Source organism: Macaca nemestrina, chromosome 1, assembly GCF_043159975.1.
Source record: "Macaca nemestrina isolate mMacNem1 chromosome 1, mMacNem.hap1, whole genome shotgun sequence".
Classification (NCBI taxonomy): Eukaryota; Metazoa; Chordata; class Mammalia; order Primates; family Cercopithecidae; genus Macaca; species Macaca nemestrina.
Genome location: NC_092125.1, coordinates 1,403,445 through 1,426,793, shown reverse-complemented (window position 1 = coordinate 1,426,793; position 23,349 = coordinate 1,403,445). Strand labels below are relative to the sequence as shown.

Below are 23,349 nucleotides of genomic sequence, written 5' to 3'. Positions count from 1 at the left end.
ATGACTTTTAGAAATTTCCAAAAATATGCTTAGGAATTCCATGGACATGAAACTTATCCTCAGAATGAATAAATGAAGGGAACCGATCAGGTATGCAGTGTTTTTTATGGGTACTGTATTAGTCAGGGTTTTCTAGAGAGACAGAACTAATAGGATATATATTAACATATATATATATGTGTGTGTATATATATATGGAGTTTACTAAGTATTAACTTACACGATCACGAAGTCCCCACAATCAGTTGTCTGCAAGCTGAAGAGCATGGAGAGCCAGTCCGAGTCCCAAAACTGAAGAACTTGGAGTCCTATGTTGGAGGGCAGGAAGCATCCAGCCCAGGAGAAAGATGTAGGCTGGGAGGCTAGATCTTTCCTTTTCATGTTTTTCTGCCTGCTTTATATTCCCTGGCAGCTGATTAGATTGTGCCCACCAGATTAAGGGGGATCTGCTTTTCCCAGCCACTGACTCAAATGTTCATCTCTTTTGGCAGCACCCTCACAGACACACCCAGGAGCAATACCTTGTGTCCTTCAATCCAATCAAATTGTCACTCAGTATTAACCATCACAAGTCCACCCTTTGTCAACTTGAACCCATACACATCTCCTGAAATCATACCTAATCTTCAAATAAAGACAATAATAAGGTCATAATTATCCCTAACATAATACGACTATCCTTCATACAGCTGGAAACACACCGACCCCCAACCCAAATACTATTACACAAAGTCAACAATATTTAAATGCTGATATGAAGTCAATAAATTTTATGTCACATGATAAAGGAAAAAAGAAATGAAATACAGATATTAATACAAGTGTATACATGCACAAACATGTTTTTAACAAAAGGAGGAGGAAATACTCATGACAATTATGGTCCCCATTTCTGCAGCTGGTCATGTGGTCACAGTTGGTACTGATGACTACCTTCTTCTACTATCCATTCTGTATTCTGTTTGTCCTCAGCAAGCACCTCAGCACGTCATGGTTATTTTCCTGGTGGAGTGACCCAAATTTTCATTCCTGATGGGTCTGGGCCATTTGTAGTCCTGCCTGGAATGGGCTGTTGTAGTTTTCCATTGACATTAATCACAGGGCATGGTAATACTAAGAGACGCCCTCATGGATCTCCTGTATTTCATGCATACTCTTCTTCACCTCCGTTGTGGAGTAGTAGATTGATTTAATCTTGATAGTCTGGGACAGTCACCCCAGTCAACACAGTAACTTCCTTCTTAGCCTGTTGACTTAAAGATAGGAGGAGCCCAAAGTGTCCCAGTGGCAATCTTAACTTCCAGTTTAATGGGATCATTGTTGTGTCTCCTGGTGGCAGCATTCCTCCCTCTGGAACTAAGACCTCCAGACCAGCAGAATGTAACATTGTGGGAACAGGAAGCAAAAATTTTGCTAGTGGATCACTAGGGGTGATGGTGAGTGGTGCCACTTCCACTTCCACCGATTGAATCCTGGACCCATGAATCCTGGCTATGGGAGAAACAGTACCATATATTGGATGCTGATGCAGAGCATACGCAGTCTTCTGGAGAACTTTGCCCCGGCCCTGCAAAGTACTGTCACCTAGTTGGCATTGTAATTGTGACTTCAAAAGGCCATTCCACAGTTCTATCAATCCAGCTGCTTCAGGATGATGGGGAACATGGTAAGACAAGTGAATTCCATGAGCATGAGCCACTGCTACACTTCTTCAGCCATAAAGTGAGTGCCTTGGCCAGAGGCAACACTGTGTGGAATACCATGACAGTGGATAAGACGTTCCATGGGTTCATGGATGGTAGTCTTGGCAGAAGCCTTGCACGAAGGAGAGACAAACTCATATCCACAGTAAGTGTCTATTCTAGTGAGCATAAACCTCTGCCCTTTCCAAGATGGAAGAGGTCCATTATAATCAATCTGCCACCAAGTAGCTGGCTGATTACTATGAGGAATGGTGCCATATTGAGGTCTCAGTGATGGTCTCTGCTGCTGGCAAGTTGGGCACTCTGCAATGGCCGTAATAAGGTCAGCCTTGGTGAGTGGAAGTCCATGTTGCTGAGCCCATGTGTAACCTCCATCCCTGCCACCATGGCCACTTTGTTCATGGGCCAATTGGGCGATGACAGAGGTGGCTGGGGAAAGAGGCTGAGTGGCATCCACAGAATGGGTCATCCTGTCCACTTTATTATTAAAATCTTCCTCTGCTGAAGTTAACCATTGCTGAGAACTTACATGGGGTACAAATATCTTCACAGTTTTTGTCCACTCAGAGTGGTCCACCGATATACCTCCTCCCCAAATTTCTTTGTCACCAATTTTCCAATCATGCTTCTTCCAAGTCCCTGATCATCCAGCCACCATTGGCTACAGCCCGTGAATCAGTACATAATCACACATCTGGCCATTTCTCCTTCCATGCAAGGTGCACAACCAGGTACACTGCTCAAATTTCTGCCCACTGGGAAGATTTCCTTTCACCACTGTCCTTCAGGGATGTCCTACAAAGGAGCTGTAGTGCTGCAGCTGTCCCCTTTCTGGTTGTCCCTGCATATTGTGCAGAACCGTCTGTAAACCAGGACCTAGTCTTCTCTTCCTCTGTCAGCTGATCATAGGGAACTCCCCATGAGGCCATCGGTGCAGGCTTGGGGGAGAGAAGGCAGGTGACAGGAGTGGAGACTATGGGCATTTGAGCCATTTCCTCATGTAACTTACTTGTGCCTTCAGGACCTGCTGGAGCCTGATCATGTATATACTACTTCCATTTGATGATGGAATGCTGCTGTGCACAACCCACTTTATGGCTGGATGGGTCAGAAAGCACCCAGTTCATGATAGGCAGTTCAGGTCACATGTTGACTTGATGACCCATAGTCAAATCTTCAGTTTCCACCAAAACCCAGTAACAGGCCCAGAGCTGTCTCTCAAAAGGAGAGTAGTTATCTGCAGAAGATGGCAGGATCTTGCCCCAAAATCCTAGAGGCCTCCACTGTGATTCACCTATGGGGGCCTGGCCAAAGGCTCCAAACAGCATCCCTGTCTGCCATGGACACCTCAAGCACCACTGGATCTGCTGGGTCATATGGCCCACGTGGCAGAGCAGCTGGCACAGCAGCCTGGACCTGTTGCAGAGCTTCTCCTGTTCTGGATGCCACTCAAAACTGGCAGCCTTTCAGGACACTTGATAAATGGGCCACAGTAACCACCCAAATGAAGAATGTGTTGCCTCCAAAGTCCAAATAGGCTCACTAGGCATTGTGCCCCTTTCTTGGTTGTAGGAAGGGCCAAATGCAGCAACTTATCCTTCACCTTAGAAGGAATGTCTCAGTAGGCCCCACACCACTAGACCCCTAGAAATTTTACTGAGGTAGAAGATCCCTGAATTTTAGTCAGATTTATTTCCATCCCATCCTTTGGCACGCAAATGTCTCACCAATAAGTCCAATGCGTTTGCTACTTCTTGCTCTTTGAATTCAATCAGCATAATGTCATCAATGTAACCGACCAGTGTGATATCTTATGGAAGTGAAAAGCGATCAAGGTCTCTCTGAATAAGATTATGACACAAAGCTAGAGAGTTGATACACCCCTGAGGTAGGACAGTAAAGGTATATTGCTGGCCTTGCCAGCTGAAGGTAAATTTCTTCTGGTGGGCCTTATAGACAGGAAGGGAGAAAAACACGTTTGCCAAGTCAATGGCTGCACACCAGGCACCAGGAGATGTTTTAATTTGCTCAAGCAATAAAATTACATCTGGTACAGCAGCTGCAATTGGAGTCACCACTTGGTTAAACTTACAATAATCCATTGTCATTCTTCAGGATCCAAATGGGAGGGTTGAATGGGGATGTGGTGGGAATCACCACTCCTGCATCTTTCAGGTTCTTGATAGCGGCACTAATCTCCACAGTCTCTCAAGGGATGCAATATTGTTTTTGAATTACTATTTTTCTAGGTAGAGGCAGCTCTAATTGCTTTCGTTTGGCCTTTTTCACCATAATAGCCCTCACCCTACCAGTCAGGAAGCCAATGTGAGGGTTCTGACAGCTGCTAAGTATGTCTCTGCCAATTATGCATTCTGGCATTAGGGAAATGACCACAGGATGAGTCTGGGGACCCACTGGACCCACTGTAAGTCAGACTGAGCTAAAATTCCATTAATTACTTGACCTCCCTAAGCCCCTACTTTAACTGGAGGACCACAGTGATATTTTGGATCCCCTGGAATCAATGTTAGCTCAGAGCCAGTGTCCAGTAGTCCCCACAATGTGTGATCATTTCCCTTTCCCCAGTGTACAGTTACCCTGCTAAAAGGCCAGAGGTCTCCTTCGGGAAGGATGGGAGAAAGATTCACTGCGTAAATTGTCGGTAATGTAGTGGGGTCCCTCCTCAAGGGGACCCAGCCTCCCCTTCAAGGTAACTACACCCACTTTGCGTTTTACAGTTGAGTGCTGCTGCTTGGCCCCTGACTCCTTGAGATCCAATTATTTTCATTGTATTTAAATTTTGTAGTTGAGTGACTGCAGTTCCCACAGTTAGATCTGACATAAAGAGAAGAGCAGTTACAGAGTTACTCAAAGATGCAAGTGCTGTCCTCACAAATCTAATTCGCAAGGCATTGGTCAAATGTATATCTTTTGGACCCTCCCAGCTGGGATGAGTAGGTCTAAAGTGACTAATCCACCCTGCCATCCCCATCTCCCTAAGCCTTTGGATCTGTTCCTCTACATTAAACCAAGGGAGGTCAGGCATTTCCAGCTCCCAGTGGTCCATCTTTTGACCCACATTTCAGCTAAACAAACAAACTATTGGAACCTTTTTTAGCTCCCTGATCTGCAACATTAAAAGCAGAGTCCCTACTTAGTGGGCCCAAATCAATAAATTCGGCCTGATCCAACTTTATGTTCCTTCCACCATTATCCTATACCCTTAATATCCATTCCCATGCCTGTTCTTCAAATTTCTGTTTATATAAATTAGAACTCAAACAGTTCTTTCTGAGTGTGGCACACCTCCTCATGGATCACACTCTCAACCTCACCTCTAGGGGACCACTGCGACTTTAGTGTAGTCACAGGTCTGGAAATAAACAGAAGCATTGGGGGTGGCTCCTGAGGAGAACCAACATTATCTTGCCTGCACCTGCCTCAGGGGAGCCCATCACTGTTGCCTCAGTCTGACGTTCAATGGCAGGAAGCATCCAGCACAGGAGAAAGATGTAGGCTGGGAGTCTAGGCCAATCTCTCCTTTTCATGTTTTTCTGCCTGCTTTATATTCCCTGGCAGGTGATTAGATTGTGCCCACCAGATTAAGGGTGGGTCTGCCTTTCCCAGCCCACTGACTCAAATGTTGATCTCTTTTGGCAGCACCCTCACAGACACACCCAGGATCAATACTTTGTATCCTTCAATCCAATCAAGTTGACGCTCAGTATTAACCATCACAAGTACCTTAAGAGGTAGGCTTTCAACATAGATACAACTTCTGAAGTTAATGTGCATCATTCTCACAATGAGACATCTTTCCCTATTTTATTCAAACATATAGCTTTCTTGTTCTATTTTATACCACTTTACTTTTGAAACCAGAAGGGGTTTCAAATAATACAAGCAAGGTCTGAAGAGTAGCTTCTATTCAGCCCATTAGACATTTCCTTGGGAAGCAGACTACTTTGTACACATGTAGCCAATATGAATAAGACAAACAGAATATCCCTGCAGCCTATGTTGCCCTGCTGGAGCCCCATTTTCCACAGCCATACGATAATGAGGAAAGGGAGGAGAAGGCACCTATCATGTGTTGATGGTTGGAAGGAAAGTATTTTGCTTTCTGTGGAATGCAGTACTTTGGAGGAAAATCAAATAGTTATTATAATTATTGTTTCGTATGGTTATGTTTTCCCTGAAACCACTGGATATTCTATACTTGCTGACTTGCCAATAGAATCTTTAGTATTTTTTCCTTTTCTATGATCAATATTGTTAATGTAAGAAACTTCTATTGCTTTGTTCAAACCCTCCTGCAATCCCGTTTATCTACTTTTCATTATCCACTTTTCGGATTGCTTTGTTCACTATCCTTCTGAAACAAATGTGGCACCTTGTAATAATCAAGTTCTAATTCCATATCTGTCTATTTTATTATACCTTACTGAAAAATACTATGCTACAATAACTGCACACACTCTAGTTTCAGCTACGTTTTAATTCATTTAACCTTTGCATATTTCTCTTCCCTCATGTTTCATAAATATAGTTCTCAATATTTTATACTAAGACAATTTTGATAATCTTTAAAAAGAAACAAGAATTCAGAGTTGATATACCAAAGCATCATTTTTATTGCAGATGTCTCTAATTTATGAACCAAAGTCAAGAGCAAATCTAATTCAATGTACAATTATTTTTTGCTTAAAAAGTCCACTTTGCTTATGTCAAAAACTCCCATTTTTATCATACATGATAATGTATAGAAAATATAGTATTACTTGCTTTGTTTGTTTGTTTTTTCTGTCTGCATACCAAGAAAAATTTGCCCTGTTCCTCCACATTCTTACTTGAAACCTCTGTATTGATGCAGAGACCAGTTACAGGACATCTGTTGTGGAATAGGAGATTTATTTTCCCTTCCATTTCTTCAGCACAGTTTCTCTTACTTTCTTATTACGAAGTGTATAGATGAAGGGGTTTAAAACTGGAGTCACCACGGTGTTCAGGATGTGGACAGCTTTGGTCAGATCCAAGGCATCTTTGATAGAGGTGCGGACGTGAAGGAAAATCGTGGACCCATACCAAATGAGCACCACAGTGAGATGCGAGGAGCAAGTGGAAAAGGCTTTGCTCCGGCCACTGGCAGAGGGGATCCTGAGGATGGTGCTGATGATGTAGATGTAGGAGATAAGAGTGATGAGGAATGAACTCAGGATGACCACAAAAGCAATCACAAAGGCCACAAGCTCTACTGCCTGTGTGCTGGTGCAGGCCAAGGCAATCCAGGGTGCAATGTCACAGAAGAAGTGGTTGATGGCATGGGGGCCACAGAAGGACAGGCCACTGATGAGGGCTGTGGGCACTGCAATGGCCATGAAACCACAGATCCAGGAGCCCAGGGCCAGCTGCGCTGAGAGCAGGCTACTCATGATGGTTCCGTAGTGTAGAGGATAGCAGATGGCGAGATAGCGGTCATAAGCCATGGCTGCCAGGAGGAAGTACTCTGTGCAGCCTAATGAGAAAACAAGGTACATCTGCAAAAGACAGCTTGTAAATGATATGGTCTGACTTCTCCCCAGTAGGATGGCCAGTGCTTTGGGGACTGCAGCTGTGGTATACAAAATCTCCAGGAAGGAGAGGTTGCTCAGAAAGAAGTACATGGGGGTATGCAACTGATGGGAGGTCCTCACCAACATCAAGATAGCCCCATTACCACTAACTGTGAGGATGTACATCACCAGAAAAAGCATGAAGAGAGAGATCTGAAGAGTTTGAGAACCAGGAAAGCCCAGTAAGAGAAAATCCTGGGGCAGAGTTTTGTTGCCTGTGTCCATTGTGATACTTAAACCAGAAAACAGAGTCCCCGCATCGAGCCCTTTAACCCAATCACACAGTCCTAGAAAGAGAAAAAGAACTGGATTCATGAAAGAGCTCCAATAATTAAATGCAATTATTGGAGATATGATGTAACTTTCGTTGAACGTCTACTCTGTGTTTGGAGGCATAGTTACTATCAGTTATTTTAATGAAACAGTGAGATACGTATTATTATAACCAATTATCAGTTTAGAAAACAAATGTGCAAAAAATGTCAGCAATTCTGGAAAGACTGCACTAATAGCTACATTTCAGCTCTAAGATTCAACTCCAGTCTTTCTGACTTCATTCCACTCTGAGCCACGTTCCAGCTCAGTCCCAGATTACATCTAAACCCGCAAAGGGCTGACTGAATTTACTACTTTTTAACTAGACTTGGCACGGCCCCTGGATGAAATGTGTAATTTTGTCTTCGTTTAGAAATTGGCCCACTAAACCTAGGTTCTAGTCACATCCATATTTAACAGTTGTGGCTTCTAAATTGATCTAATTAGTAAGATTCATCTTCAAAAATATGTTCAAAAGTTACCAAAGATACTTTAAAATTAGTTTCAAAATGAGTTTTGTCTTCTCTTGATGATTTCATGTTTAAACATTATATGACAGATACTTCTCATCAAAAATGTATATTTCCATATTGAACAATATACTGAAGGTAACAATCTAGGAAATCCTGGTGCCCATTTGGAAGGGAGTACACTGAAAGCAGGTGAAGGGCAAAATATCACTGTGAAACCATTTTTAAAAAAATTCTCATAGTTTACTTCCAAGCACTGGTTTTGAGAATAGAGTCTATAAATTAGAGGGTGAATTGGGAAGCTATTACTCTCAAACGTGCAGGTGACCAAAACCTATGTTTAGGAGACAGAGTTTTGAAGAAAGGGAAGACTTTGGCAGCTTCATTCTAGGAATTCCCTTATAAATAGGAATGCTCTCTCCATCCTCATGTATCATACCCTTGCATTCACCAATGCCAGATGTTATTTCCTGCATAAACTCAAATTTATTGCATGTATCCAATGTCACTAAGTGCATTTATACTATAAAATGGGTCTACAAAGTAAATGGGTACATACATTGGGTTTACCTCATTTTTGGCAGAAGGAGCTTCCAAGCAGTGCTTCTCAAGCTCTAATGGGCACATGAATCACCTAAGAGTATTGCCAAAATGCAAATTTTGATTAATGCACCCTTGATATAGGGCCTGTGGTTTTTCATTTCACATGTTTCCAAATGTCAATGACCAGGACCATGCACTGAGAAGCAAGGATCTAGCAACTTTCTCATTTTATAAAAAAGTTATAAATCTGAAGATTTGCTTGATTGGGTAATGAAGAAGTTCAGAGTAAGCCACCATAAAATGTGCTTCTCTGGCATTGGATGATTTTGAGCTGAAGACAATTGTGAAGAACAAAAAATACAGAGACACAAGAAAAACTCTTAGGCTGCCCCCTTTCTACCAGGAAGGATTGGATGATTTTTAATCACCGAAGACAACTCTGGGGTCTTATCGTCCTAGAGAAGGCCACAGAGGAATCTACTCAACAGCCCTTGCTTAAATAGCCCTTATATTCCATTACTCTCCCCATATGTCTACCTTCCACAGTTTGTACCCCTGAGAACCCCCTTCTTTTGTCTTGTCACTTCTTTACAAATTTATTGTATTTTTGTTAAAATACTGCATAAGCTCAGGTTCTAACCAATTCTTTGAGTTACTCATCCCTGAGTTCTCCCATGTGTATGTGCAATGCACTTGTCAATAAACTTCTTTTTTGTTGTTGCTTATATGTCTTTGGTCAGTCTAAATTGCAGGATTCCACCCACTGAACCTAAGATGGGAAGAAGGAAAATATTTTTTTCCTCCTCTACTCTAGTAAAGGAGCCTAGATTATGAATTCATTACCCTAATACAGAAAAAAATGCCCTAGATACTGATGGGTGATATAGAACAAGAATCACAAAGAAAAGATGTTCTTTAACAATAAATATTAAATAATAGATTTGCAAATTTCTTAAAGCTAATATATTCCAACATATGTATCATTCATGTTATGTAATAACTATTTTTGAATTCAAGTGCCAATGTCAATTGTTAATGCCTTTTGGTATAATCTGCGTTTTTTTCTTTAAAGGTCATCAGGGAGCATTGTTAAAAACAGCAAAAAGTAGTTAACATAGTGAATGGTGAATTGCCAGTCACTAGACTGTTAGCTAACATGATCTTTGTAAATCCTATTAGCTTGCTTTTATCCTACTTGTTTTGCAAATGAGAAAACTGAAACACAAAGAAGCTGAAGAAGTTATTCAAAGTGGAGTCATGACTATCAATTCAAGATGTCTGATTTTGGAGCCAAAGCACTTCGAACTTGAGACTTTCAGATATTTTTTATAGGTTCCCACAGCATCTGATTGGCAGATTTCAAAAATATTTTAATTCATGTTCAAATAGAAATCTCTGGGTAAAGCTATTTTGAAAAGCTAGTATGAAATAATTCTATCAACTCTTAACTTTTATGAGTAATGTGAATAAGGCAATTATAATTATCTATATTCAAAATTCAAAAATCATTTTGATAACTAAAAATTAGAAAACAAATATCCAGAACCATATTATGAAATGACATTTTCATATTTTACTTTTAATTATGCTGCTGAATTTGTCAGATACCATGACCTAATGTTTACTTGAAGCACATGATGATTAATCCCACATTTAAAAACCTGTATATACTACTCTAGACTTGAGTGCTTCTAGTTTTACTTCTAAGAGAGCCTAAATGGAAATCTGTGGATGTGACTTAACAAGAGCTTAAAATAAAAATCAGAGAAAAATGTAGTTTGATTTATTAGGTTCAAGTAAATTACCTTTTAATTTTTCAGATTAACTAACAGATTAATCTTTCTTATATAAGTAGACTGACTTTTTAATAATTTTTTTGTTTGAGTATAAGTAATTTTAATTTCTTGCATCTGAAAAGTAATTTTAAATACATAATATAACAATTATTTTTTCATAGAAATATGCAATATCTTATTAAAAAACACCTACATTAAAATAGTTTCTTAATCTCAGGAGGTTTTCAGTATTGTTTGAATACTATGATGGATCAATCATACACCACAATTTTGTGATTACAAATTTACCCATCTGGCAGATGTGGTGACTGACACCTCTACTCCTACCACTTTGGGAGGCCAGGGCCGGGGGATCACTTGAGGACAGGAATTTGAGACCAGCCTGGGTGACATGGTGAAACCCCATCTCTACTAAAAATACAAAAATTAGCCAGGTGTGGTGGTGCATGCCTGTAGTCCCAGCTACTCGAAAGCCTGAGGCAGGGCAATTACCTGAACCCAGGAGGCGGAGGTTGCCGTGAGCCAGGATCATGCCACTGCACTCCAGCCTGGGTAACAGAGTGAGACCCTAAAAATACAAAAATTAGCCAGGTGTGGTGGTGCAGGCCTGTAGTTCCAGCTACTCAGGAGCCTGAGGCAGGAGAATCACCTGAACCCAGGAGGCGGAGGTTGCGGTGAGCCAGGATCACGCCACAGCACTCCAGCCTGGGCGACAGAGTGAGACCCTGTATCAAAAAAAATAAAATAAAATAAAATAAAAAATTACCAATTGATGAAACACTGGACAGAACATGTCAAATGCATAATCACCCTTTTCACTTACCCAGTTGCAATTCTTTCTGCCATAAACTCCAAAAGCTTTGTCTCTTGACCTTACTTTTACTCATTTTTTTATTCCATGATTTTCTTTATTTAAAAATATTTTGATTGCAATCATTCCCTCTATGTCTGTTTTTCTTTGATTATCTTGCTATTTAATAGTGTGCTTCCTTCTGTTGATGTCCATTACTCCTGTATTAACTCAAACTTTCATAATCTTTGAAACTTGAGCTCAGTCTTTTTCTGTTTCCCTTTGTTCTTATACTCTGATCCCATTCTATCCTAGTTTGGTGTTTTATATTTTCTCTACCAACCTAGTTTGGTGTTTTATATTTTCTCTACCTCTCTTCATCATAATTGGCTCGACTCTGGAAATCACTTGTTTTTTTAAGTAATTGCTTATGTACGGATGAATCTTCTGGGAGATGAAGTGTCTCTCAGGTATCTAGGGCTAGTTCAAAAAGACATGATGACCTCGTACTAAATCTTTCCAAATGGATGACTTCAGAACGTTTTCAGTTATTTGATTTAAACAACTAAATTGTAAAGTTACTGGAACAGGAAAAGGATATCTCTTTGGGCTTTACATACGCTAATCTAAGTATTTTGTCTTGTGGAGAGTTTTTAGCAAATACAGCTGCTTAATAAGTTCAACAAAGTTGTGAAAAACTCTTTAAAACAAATCAAACAGAATAAAATTGGACAAATGACCTTAACTAAAATATAATTAAGTAATATGAAGCATGATATAATTAGAAATTTAAAATTATCTCTGAATTTAAAAAAAAATCTGCCTGGCTGTTGATCAGCCTAAAACAGCAAGGGAAGAAAAAGTCAGTTATAAATATATCAGAAAACAATTTTACCCAAGGACATGTTGCAGTTGTAAATTGTCATAATGACTCCCTTCTTTGAGTGATAACTGTTTTCTCACTGAGTGAGAAAATTTCTTATTTAAAATCTTTGATATCAGAAATTTGTTGTTTTCAATCATATGGATAAGAATAAAATATGACACCCTTTCTGGGAGTACCTAATTCACGCTGACAGAGACATACAACCTCACATCTATTCCAGGAGCAGAGCTTCAGAGAAAAAGTTCTGAACACAAAATTTCTCATACATCTTAATTTTGTAGTTTCCAAGGAAAAAGAACAATTGGGTCCAGATCTGATCTTCATAAGGAGCTTTCTTTGCTTTCCACCTATAAAATCACTTCTTTTAAATTTCACCTCAACTTCACCCTTCCCCAAATTTAAAATAATTGTCTTTTACATTGTTTAATGAGACGCCCTGTGATTCTTGTGGTTTGCAGCCTCCTTTATGTCCATGGGTCAAAAAACCTGACTGCTGGACAATAAGGATGCCTCTAGAAGACTTAGGATGACTGAGCTCAGGTAAAATTAGAAGAGTGAAAACACATGCCGTGATCCTTCTACAGAAATATTTCCTGAATTCTAGAAAATTCACTTGCAAACTTATAATTGTTCTACACAATTAAATTTTAGTTAAAGGTATATTGTAGGGTAGGGAAAATGGCTTTCCCTCACCCTTCTAGGTTCTTTGACAGGGCTACAAATTAAGTTGCCACAAGACAGACTAATAGGAGAAAAATTATATTTAATAATGTTCATATACACAGGAGTCCCACAAAATATGGGATTCAAAGAAGGGCCACATGATTGAGGCTTATATAACATCCTTAACTATAGATAAGATTGGGGGTAGGGATCTCTGGAGCATAGCGTTGACAGGTTATGGGAGTGTGAGGGGGAAAAATGTATTGTGCATATACATTGTCTTGTTATGCAGATAAAAAGTATATCAGATAATGAAAGTTGCCGTAGAGCAGCCTTCTTCCTGATACAGATACTTTTACTATTGTAGGTTTTCTCTATAGATGTACTTTTTAAAAAAAATTAAAAAGTAGCTGTGTCTGCAGTTTCTCAAAGTAACCTGCTGGAAATTTGCCCAAGAAGTGTTCTTTGAGCTGACATATTCTGATCTCCTACAGTCATATTTTGGAGTTGTATCCTAAGCCCCAACATGTTGATAAGCATTTTTTTTAATTACTGAGAAATAAATTGCTGTGCAAAACAGTTTAAGAGAGAGAAAAGAAATAATATAATTTCTCTCCTTTGCTGTTTATATTTAATATTTTTAGTTTGTTTGTTCATGTGAAACAATCTGAAAATACATTCTACAGTAACACCAGTAATGCTTATGTTTGGGCTCAGAAAACGGTACCTCAAAGTATGACACTTTGGCATGCTGAGTACTGTGGAAAAACTGGATCGCTACATACAGAAGAGTGAAATTGGACCCTGTCTCACACAATATGCAACAATCAATGCAAAATGAATTAAAGTTCCATGACTTTGGTCCGGGCAATGATTTTCTTGGATAGGACCCGCAAAACACTGGCAACAAAAGCATTAGACAAATGGGATTGCATCAAACTTAAAGGCTTCTGCATAGCCAAGGAAATAGTTAATGAGAGACAAACCGAATTAGGAGAAAACTTTTGCAAACCATATGTCTGATACAGAGTTAATATCTGAAATTTATATGACACTAAACTCAATAGCAAGAAAACAAATAATCTAATTTAAAAATGGGCAAAGGACCTGAACAGTTATTTCTTAAAAGAAGGCATATGGTCAACAAATATATGAAAAAGTGCAGAGCATCCCTAACGATCAGGGAAATGCAAATTAAAACCACAATGAGACATCACCTCCCACCTGTTAAAGTGGCTATAATAAAAAAGATCAAAGTTAAGTGTCAGTGAGGATGTGAACTTTGGCATATTTAGGTTTGTAATTCATCTGAATTTTATTTTTTGTGTGTGAAGTGTAAGGTGGATTTTAAAAATATTTAATTCTATTTTTTTCTACATCATTTTCCTTTCTAGTCCTTCCTTTTCCAGTAATGTATGATTTATCCTCTGTCGTATTCTGGTCACCATTCATGAATGGATTGAGTTTTCTTCCTTTGGTCCATTCTCTATCTCTAAACAACCATAATCTTTCAATTACTATAATATTATAGACATGTTTATATCTGAAAAGCCATTATCTACTTCTTACTTTTCATCTTAAAAATTATTTTAATTTTCATGGCTGTTCAATTGTATATATGAATTTTTTAAAACCTTAAGTTCCATTTTGAACTGCTTTAAGACTTCAGATGAAAAGTTTATTGGTTACTTATGGAGAATCAACACCTTTATTGAGTCTTCTTATCCCTGTACACAGTATGTAATCCAATTACTTTCATTTTGTTCATACTCTTAGGTAACTTAAAAAATTATATTCTCTAAAAGTTATTTTTCCCCATTGATGAGAGTTAATCTCAGATACCATATACTTTTCAATGTTCTTGTGAATATGTAATCCATCTTTAGTTTCTTTTACTCTAGGACTCTCCTTGGTCATTTCACCTCCAAATTTGACTTTTTGAGCCATCTCATCAGTCTCTTATAGGATGTCTCATATTATTAGTTTGTTCAGTTGTTTCTCATGGTATTATTAAATTTGTATCTTCTGTTTTTCTGAAAACTGGAAGTTAATTCTGAGGCTTGATTAAATTCCAGGTTAAATATTTTTAAGAGAATATTTCAAGGATGATGTAGTCTACATATTGCAACATATCAGGACGCACATATGTTATTTTATTATTATTGATACCAATTTTGATCAATTAGATTATGGAGGCTACCATCCATTCTCTTTATTGTAAATATAGAATAGATAGTTTGAGGTTGAAATCTTGTCATTATGAAGATATCTCATTTTCTTACAACTCTTTTTCTAGTGGCTTTATCATCCATGACTGATTCTTGCCTGAATCAATTCCAATATAGACGATTAATGTTATGAATTTTTAAATTCTATTATTTCTTAAATATTTACTAGCTGCCAATCTTCTAAAAATGTTTTTTTAAATCAATTTTTCCCTGGTAATTAAAACATATTATAGAAAAATAGGGCACTGAGATAATTTGGACAGCTGTCATTAAGATGGCTAACTAGAGATGCCTAGCACTTACCTACTCCACAAAGAAGGACTGAAATAGCAAGTAAATAGCCAAATGTTGACGGCACTATCTAGGAGAGAATGCTGGTATCCAGCAGGGAAGCAAAAGGAATCCTAGGAGATATAGAAACTCAAGATGGCAGCATGGAGAAGGAAGTAAGGCAGCCAGCTGGGTGGGCTAGGAGCCAGAAAGTACTTCCCTTCTCATGTGGAAAAAAGGTAAGTGAGAGATCCATGTAAGTACACATGTAGGCACCTGCACACACTGTCCAGAGGCTGAAGAGTGGTGTGTCCAGCCTACCGGAACCCACACACCCCACCCAGGAGCCTGAGGGCCAGCCTGCCCAGCCTGCTACTTCTACAGCCAGCATCCTTGTTCCACACTCAGAGGTCCAAAGACTGGCCTACTGAGGGTTCACTGCCATTACTGCTAGCACTTGCACACACCACCAAAAGGCCTAAGCACCAGTCAGCCTTGTGTCCCCGTCTTCAGCAAAGGCTAGTCAAAGCATCTGCAAACAACTGCAACCTAAGCCACTAAGGAACTCACAGAAACTACTGACATTGATGACAGCAAAAGAAATCATACAGTGGCTACAGTCTGGTGTATATCCAGAATCAAAGCCAAAGCAACCTGCCCAACCAAAATTGAAGACACATATATAATAATAAAAAATATTTCCTTACAGAAGATACTCCATAAACCTGGAAGAAATGACTGTTAAATGAGATGCACAGATATCAACACAGGGATGAAAGAAACACAAAACAGCAAGGAAACATGACACCTACAAAGGAAGACAATAATTCTCCAGTAAAAGACCCCAAAGAAAAGGCATATAAAATGCCTGAAAAATAATTAAAACTAATTATCTGAAAGAACCCGAATGAGATACAAAAGAACACAGATAAACAACACAAAGAAATAAGAAAAGAAAAATCATGATCTGAATCAGAAATTCAACAAGAAATAGATACCATAAAAAGAACAAATAGAAATCCTGGAACTAAAGAATTTAATGAACGGAATAAAAATGTAATTGAGAGCTTCAACAAAATACTAGATTAAGTAGAAGAAAAAAATTTTGAACTTGAAGACAACTCTATTGAAATAATTCAGGCAGACAAAGAAAAACACAAATACTCCAATTTGATTATTATACATTATATACCTGAATCAATATATCCTATGTACCCTATAAATATATACAATTATTGTGTATCAATAAAACTAATAAAGCATAAGAGGACTATAATTATAAAATATCAGATGCTACTAAAAAACAAAAGGGAGGACACTGAAAAATCTCAATGGATTTTCCACAATGTATGTAATTTCTTAAATATTTAAACCAAAAATATTTCACCAATATAATTTAACTAAGGGTAGGGTAACAGTCTTTTCTCTTTTACAACTCTGCCTACTCAACTCTGACAATAGGTAGATATACACGTCAAAGTAATCTATTTACATTTAGCATATATTTTTTCTTTAAGGGGAAAGAACAAATAATTGTGTGATTTTCCCTCTGGTAGAACTTAAAGGAAATTTTATGTGTAAGATATATCATGAAAGTTTAATTTAACCTTATTTATATTCTTAGCATCTTATTCTGGTATGGTAAAAATCAACGTAGCTGTCAGAGGATATTTGGGACATGATTAAATAAGATAACATGTGACTCAGAATTAAACCTGGTCATCTAGTTAATTCAAGGGATAATAAAACATTAGTAACATGATTGAAAAAAGAGGACAATATGGTTGAGAACAATCTTAGGAACATTTGTACTTTTTCTTAGATAAATAAGAACATAGCAAAGTCAATATAAAATTCAGAAAGTTATTCTAATAAGACACAGAATCTCTAGGGAGGGTTATACAGAAGGTAAAGAAAAAGATTTCACATTGTAGACACTAGTAGTTAAACCAAAGGAAGTGTATCACAACTGAATGACTTGTGCAATCATTTTAACACATTTCCAAGCTTCTGTTCAGAATCAGATTTAAAACATTATTCTTTATATAGGGAGAGGTAAAGGCGTTTCTAAATTATAGACATGTAGACACATAGAAACACACAGTTCTTAGACCTTGGGAACTCTGCCTGGTCTCTTTCTGGAAATGCTATTTACTGGGTGACCACCATTTGCCTAGGAGACCTTGGCTCAGACATGTCTTTTCACCTCTGCTTTAGGTGTCCTGAGGACTGTTTACATATCTGGGCACACCTCTAAAATGGCCTTAGCTTCCTGTGTTATTTTTGCCTAGTATTGTTCTTGCTCAACACTAGCTAGAGTCTGTGAATTTTATCTGGGTAGTGCAAATGCATTATACTGTACTCATCGAATCACCTCAGCATTTTTAATTTGTTCTCAGTGAATAAAATAGAGAAAATAGGTTATTAAGAGACCAAAGATGAAAGCATCATGTTAAACAGAACCAATTCGTTCAGAAAGTTATAATACAAAGGCAGAAATGCTTTGTCATAGAAGAATACCAAATGATTACCCTAACACTATATGTTATCCTGATGTAATGCAATTAAGTGACCTTAGAAATAGTCAGTTAGGCTCTCGAGTATTTATTTCTTCAGGGAAAAAATAATGTATGTTGCTTTCTTAGGTCTTTCCAAAGTTAAAAATAAGGAAAGTTTCTCGTGATCTGTAAGGTACTGTATCATTGACAGAACTTGAAAGTGTTAAATGAAGTAAGCCTCCTGGCCATATGTGTTTTGCAACAACCTTATCAGAGCACGTTTCATGTCATCGTTCCGCAGGCTGTAGATTACAGGGTTAGATACTGGAGGCATCACAGTGTAGATCACAGAGAGCAGCCTGTCAATAACAGATGGTGAATTCGAAGGTGGCTTGAGATAAACAAAATAAGCAGTTATGATAAAAACAGTGAAAACAATGAGATGGGGGAGGCATGTGGAAAAAGCTTTTGACTGACCTTTAGTGGTAGGGATCTTCAGTACAGTGGAGAAGATATAAATGTAAGAGATCACAATACAGATGAAACAAGAAATGCTTAAACACGCACCAACTCCAATACTTGCATAAATTACCATGAGTGTTTCAGAACAGGAAATCCTTAGTAATGAAGGAACATCACAGAAAAACTGTGGGATCACACTGGAGCCACAGAAAGGCATGGAAAATGTGCCAGCTGTGTACACAGTACCAAAGAGCCCTCCAACGGCCCAGGAAACACTTGCCATTAACACACAGACGCCAGTATTCATGACTACCTCGTAGTGCAGGGGACAGCAGATGGCTACATAGCGGTCATAGGACATGGCAGTGAGGAGAAATATCTCACCTGCTGAGAAGGAAGTCATTAAAAGTAGCTGGAAGGCACATCCTAGAATGGAAATGGAATTGTTGTGGGTTAGGTTGTTGACAATGAATTTTGGGATTGGAACAGACACCAGGAAGACATCCAAAAAGGATAAGTTCTTCAGGAAGAAGTACATGGGTGTTTGGAGCTTTATGTCTAGGGTAGTGAGAGTAATGATGAGAAGGTTACTCATTAGGGCTGCCAGGTAAATCAGTAGGAAGAGCACACTGTATAAAATCTGCAGCTTCTGGACATTAGAAAACCCCGTAAGAAGAAATCCTGTCACCAAGGTGACATTGGCCATACTAGATTCTCTTCAGTGCCTGTCAAGGTGAGAAGATATGCAAAAAAAAAAAGGAGAAAAAAATTAAAAAATCTATACAGACTAGCAAGAGTCATATTGATATACAAAAATATTCAGTGGAAAGGAGTCTACCTAAAATGGCTCTCCACTTACTTAAAACTTCATTGTTCATTTTTTAAGATAAACTCCATGAGTAATGTGCAGATTCCATTAGACTTTCTAAGAGTTTTACCTAATCCTATAGCCTCCAACTTAATTTGTTACAAGACACATATAACTTGACTAAACACAGAAGCTTTTCCAACCCACTGAGAATTTGCATCAAATTATTATTATGCCATGCTTCATGATGAATCCGTTGCTTTCAGAAAAGCAATCCAAAGGCCCATGTCTTTAGATTGTGTTAGTGTCCCTAATATCCTACACAGGTGCAAAATATCAATTATGTGATGTTACAAACATAAAGTCACACTTACAGATGTATTGAATAATCTCACATAGGTAAATAACCTTCTCTATTCTAATGATAGTAAGCAAGGAAAAATAAACTAGGATTTGTTGTTCAATATTTGTATTATCTTGAGGTCATACAATTCTAACATAATGAATATCTCATTAGTGTAGAAATAAAAAATGAATTATTTAGCAAAATTTCATGTTCTTTGAATGTGCACATGTGTACTAAAGCCACATCATTATAAGGGTGGTTGATTTGTGTATAAAGGAATTTTAACAGGGCACCATGATAAAATGGCTTTCCCATCCTAACTGAGTAATTTTTCTTGATCATGGTCGGTTTTCCATAATTTACTTTGTAAAGCTATCAAGTATCTTCTTTCAGTGTTTAAAATATTTCCCTCAATTATTAGTTACTGATGTAGAGTTATTTATTCTTTATTGAAAAGATCAGAAAAATGTTCCATATATATCAGACATCAAACTAGATGGTAGAGATTTAAAAAATATACAACTTTTTTTTTTTTCTAGGAGCTTGCTGTTAATGGGAGGAAGCAGAAAAAGAACAAATAAATTAGTAAACAAGATAAACTCAGATTGGGGCAGGCATTATGAAAATATAAAGGTGTTATTTTAGAGATTAACCAGATGAAAGGGCTTTCTATGTGGGTGACCTGGGGGCTGACAACAAAATGAAGAGAAGAAATACAGGACAAAGATCTGTAGAGAAGATGCTTTAGGAAGAGAAGCTTAAAAAATAAAGTAAAGGTGATGGACATTTGGATCACATGTGGAGAAGCAGTATACAGTGAACCTGGAAAATGTGGTAGAGTGATTAAATAATTCTGAAGACATTTATTAGCTTCAATGGTCAGTCTGGAGAAATAGCCAAGGAAGGACAAAAGGGAGGAAGAAGGATAAAGAAACTGGCCATTAAATTTAATTGTTTTTTGGTCTGCCCTAAATTTCCTTAATATCTACAAGATTTTTAAAATTTTAATAGAAATTTGAAATTAATACCGTATAATAATTCCAATTCTTCAACCACATGGACACAGGATTACTCATCAGATGTCCTTAAGGAGATAATTCCATCACATCTACACAATAGTAGAAATATTTCTCCCAGAATAAAAAATTTAATTTGTCAGTTGATTACCTGAAATGAAAACAAAACGTCTAGCTTCCTTCATAAACTCCGTGTCAACATAGCACATGGTTCCATCTCTAGATTTTTGATAAAAGACTCGAAGAGCTCTGCAAAGCTGTGGGAGTTTCTTCACATGGAAGGATGCATAGTACCACAAAGAGGAAGGCTACTTGCCTTTCTTTTATTTCAAATTTGACATAATTTGGAAACTTCTATAGTCAAAGGGACTGCAACAAATTATTTTTAAGGCACTTGGCTAATACTTTAGAATTCCCTAAAGAAAAATGTCTTAAATATTTTCTGAATCACCTTGTTAAGTGATTATCTCTTAAGACCATTAGCATTATAATCACGTGTTTTCTGTAGGGAGGAAACAACTGCAACGTAGGTCCAGAACACATTCTGAAATACACTGTTAAGGACATGACTCAGTCTTTTAGCAGAAAAATAATAAAGTACTCAAATATTCCCTTAATTCTACTTATCATAGAGTTATAGGCTATAGTACAGTGGTAACCAAACTATGTAATATACTGTATAATAATCATTTGAGCACTTCACTAAAAATGAAGACTCCTGAAACATACAACAAGCCAACATAACATAGTTGAAGATTTGCTTATAGCTCTGTTCCCCTTTAGACTAAGAGTTTATATTAAGCCTATGGTTAAGTTACTTAGAATGGTTTCTTTTTATTTTCTTTTGAACATGGTTATGTTTTTCATTTGAAGATTAGTTATTTCATTTGATTTGGTTTGCATTTAATTTTAAAGTTTTTTGTCCTTTACTTTTGTTGACAGCTTTTATATGTAAAAAATCAATATGCTTCTCTGAAGTAAAAATACATACAAAAACCCCACAGAATACTATTCTCAATGAAATGTCATTCTCTATCCTTTCCACCCCATTGCTTGAGATCTACAGAAAAGCAATTTCAGGGTTTACTGGTTTACTGTCCGTATGTTTCAATTTTACAAAAAAAGATTTGCTCATGTTTTCTTGTTACTTGTAGCACGCGAAGTATACTCCCTTACATTTGATTATTTAATGTAATAAATGCTGGCAAACATTAGATACAGTTTATGGAAACTGCCTTCATTATCATTATTTTTTCATGGTTGAAGAATACTCCAGTGTAAATAAAGGTAATAGTTTATTCAACAATTACTATATGTTTTGGTATTTAGTTTTCAAAATTTTGTGGTTATAAACAAAGCTGCCAAATGGAAACCTTGTGAACATTTATTAAACTACAGGAGGTACATCTCCTGTATACAGGAATATATAGTATACAGGGAATCATATAAATGAGTCAAAGGTGGCTCCTGTAGATTGGCCCTCACGTAGTTTACTTCTTCACAGCAGGCTGTGACAGTTAGCTCAAACGCTGATGACACTGAACTCAAATCCTTACACATCAGTTGATTCAAACATAGCAGAAAAACCTCACATGTTTTAGTCATATATAACCTGCCTATTTCTACTCTGCATAACTGCACCCAACATCTGTTAGCCATAATTAAAATTAACCCTGGGGCTACAAAACACTTCAAACCACTGTTTGAAATTTATCTCTGCCAGATAATTTTTGTTTTTTACTGTTTTATTTCCTCTTTCTTTTCCTCCGTTTCTTCTTTCCTGCTATTTTTCAGTGATTATTTGAATAATTTTTAAAATTTCTTTTAAAATTTTGTTTGTTTTCTAGCTGCTTTTTATTGTGTGTAGCTGCCCCAGGAATGAGAAAATATACATACTTAACTTTTTCTAACTCTACTTATAATTGATAATGCACTCTTTCTTGTAAAATAATATCTTTGGCATTTACTCATGTATTAGTCAGCGTTCTCCAGAGAAACAAAACCAACTGGATAAAAAATATATATATTTGGAAATGGGAGCTCTGATGTTGGAGGGCCAGGAGAAGGTTGCTATTCCAGCCCAAGGAGAGAGTGTGAATTCACCTTTCCTCTGCCTTTTTGTTCTATTTGTGCTCTCATTGGATTGGATGATGCCTCTCCACATTGGTGAGGGTGAGTTTCTTTACTCAGTCTACTTATTCAAATGCTAATTTCTTCTGGAAACACCTTCATAGACACACTCAGAAATAGTGTTTTACCAGCTACCTGGGCACTCTTTAGCCCAATTGAATTGACACATAAAATTAACTATCATGCCTCATATATGACCCTGTCTGATACTATTAACTTTTTTTAGTATTTCAGTATATTTTATGTATTATTTATTTCATTCTAAAGATCTTACTTCAGTATTTCTTACAGGCAGTTTTACTGTCAAAAAATTCCTTTTAGTCTTTTTTAATCTAGTGCTATCTTTATTTTTCCTTCATTCTCAATTTTATTTTTGCTGGACATAAAATTTTTGATTGATAGTTGCCCCTCCAAACCTTTCAACCTTTCAGTATGCTGAGGATGTTTTTCTATTCTCTTTGTGTAATCACCATTTCTAATGAGAAGTCATTCATTATTCACAGTATTTTTTCCCTTTATGTAATATATTACTCATTTTTTCTTGCTGCTTTAAAGATTGGTGCTTATACTTTGCTTTCAATAGTTTTATTATTATTTATTTTTGTTTGTGTTCTGACTGGTGTTTTTTAGCACCTTGTATCTACAGATTTCTGTTTCCCTCAGATTTCAAAAAATGTCGGCTATTATATCTGTAATTATTTTTTCTGGCATGTTCTTTTTTCTCCTTCCAATTCATCAGCTTACATAATTTATATGCTCTATCTTCAATTTCCTTACTCCCTCAGTAAAATTTTAATTTCAGAAATAGAAATT

General features: G+C 37.4%; 3 protein-coding genes and 1 pseudogene across 4 annotated transcripts in view; 1 reads left to right on the top strand and 3 right to left on the bottom strand.

The window, feature by feature from the left end:
- LOC105474731 (germinal center associated signaling and motility like) overlaps positions 1-21,709 on the top strand; it is a 218,147-nt gene extending 196,438 nt beyond the window's left edge. For both annotated transcript variants that reach the window (XR_011609942.1, XR_011609954.1), the window contains exons 8-9: positions 17,922-17,967; positions 19,930-21,709. The gene's annotated coding sequence lies outside the window, so the exon portion shown is untranslated. The remainder of the gene's footprint in view (positions 1-17,921; positions 17,968-19,929) is intronic.
- On the bottom strand, positions 878-5,197 carry LOC139355870 (uncharacterized; annotated as a pseudogene).
- LOC105474749 (olfactory receptor family 6 subfamily F member 1) lies at positions 6,218-7,602 on the bottom strand. The gene has a single exon (XM_011729584.3). The coding sequence runs from the start codon at positions 7,538-7,540 to the stop codon at positions 6,614-6,616; it is 927 nt and encodes a 308-aa protein (XP_011727886.2). The 5' UTR covers positions 7,541-7,602; the 3' UTR covers positions 6,218-6,613.
- Positions 17,998-18,942, bottom strand: LOC105474748 (olfactory receptor 14A2). Its single transcript, XM_011729583.3, has one exon. The coding sequence runs from the start codon at positions 18,940-18,942 to the stop codon at positions 17,998-18,000; it is 945 nt and encodes a 314-aa protein (XP_011727885.2).
- Positions 21,710-23,349: the final 1,640 nt, after the last annotated feature.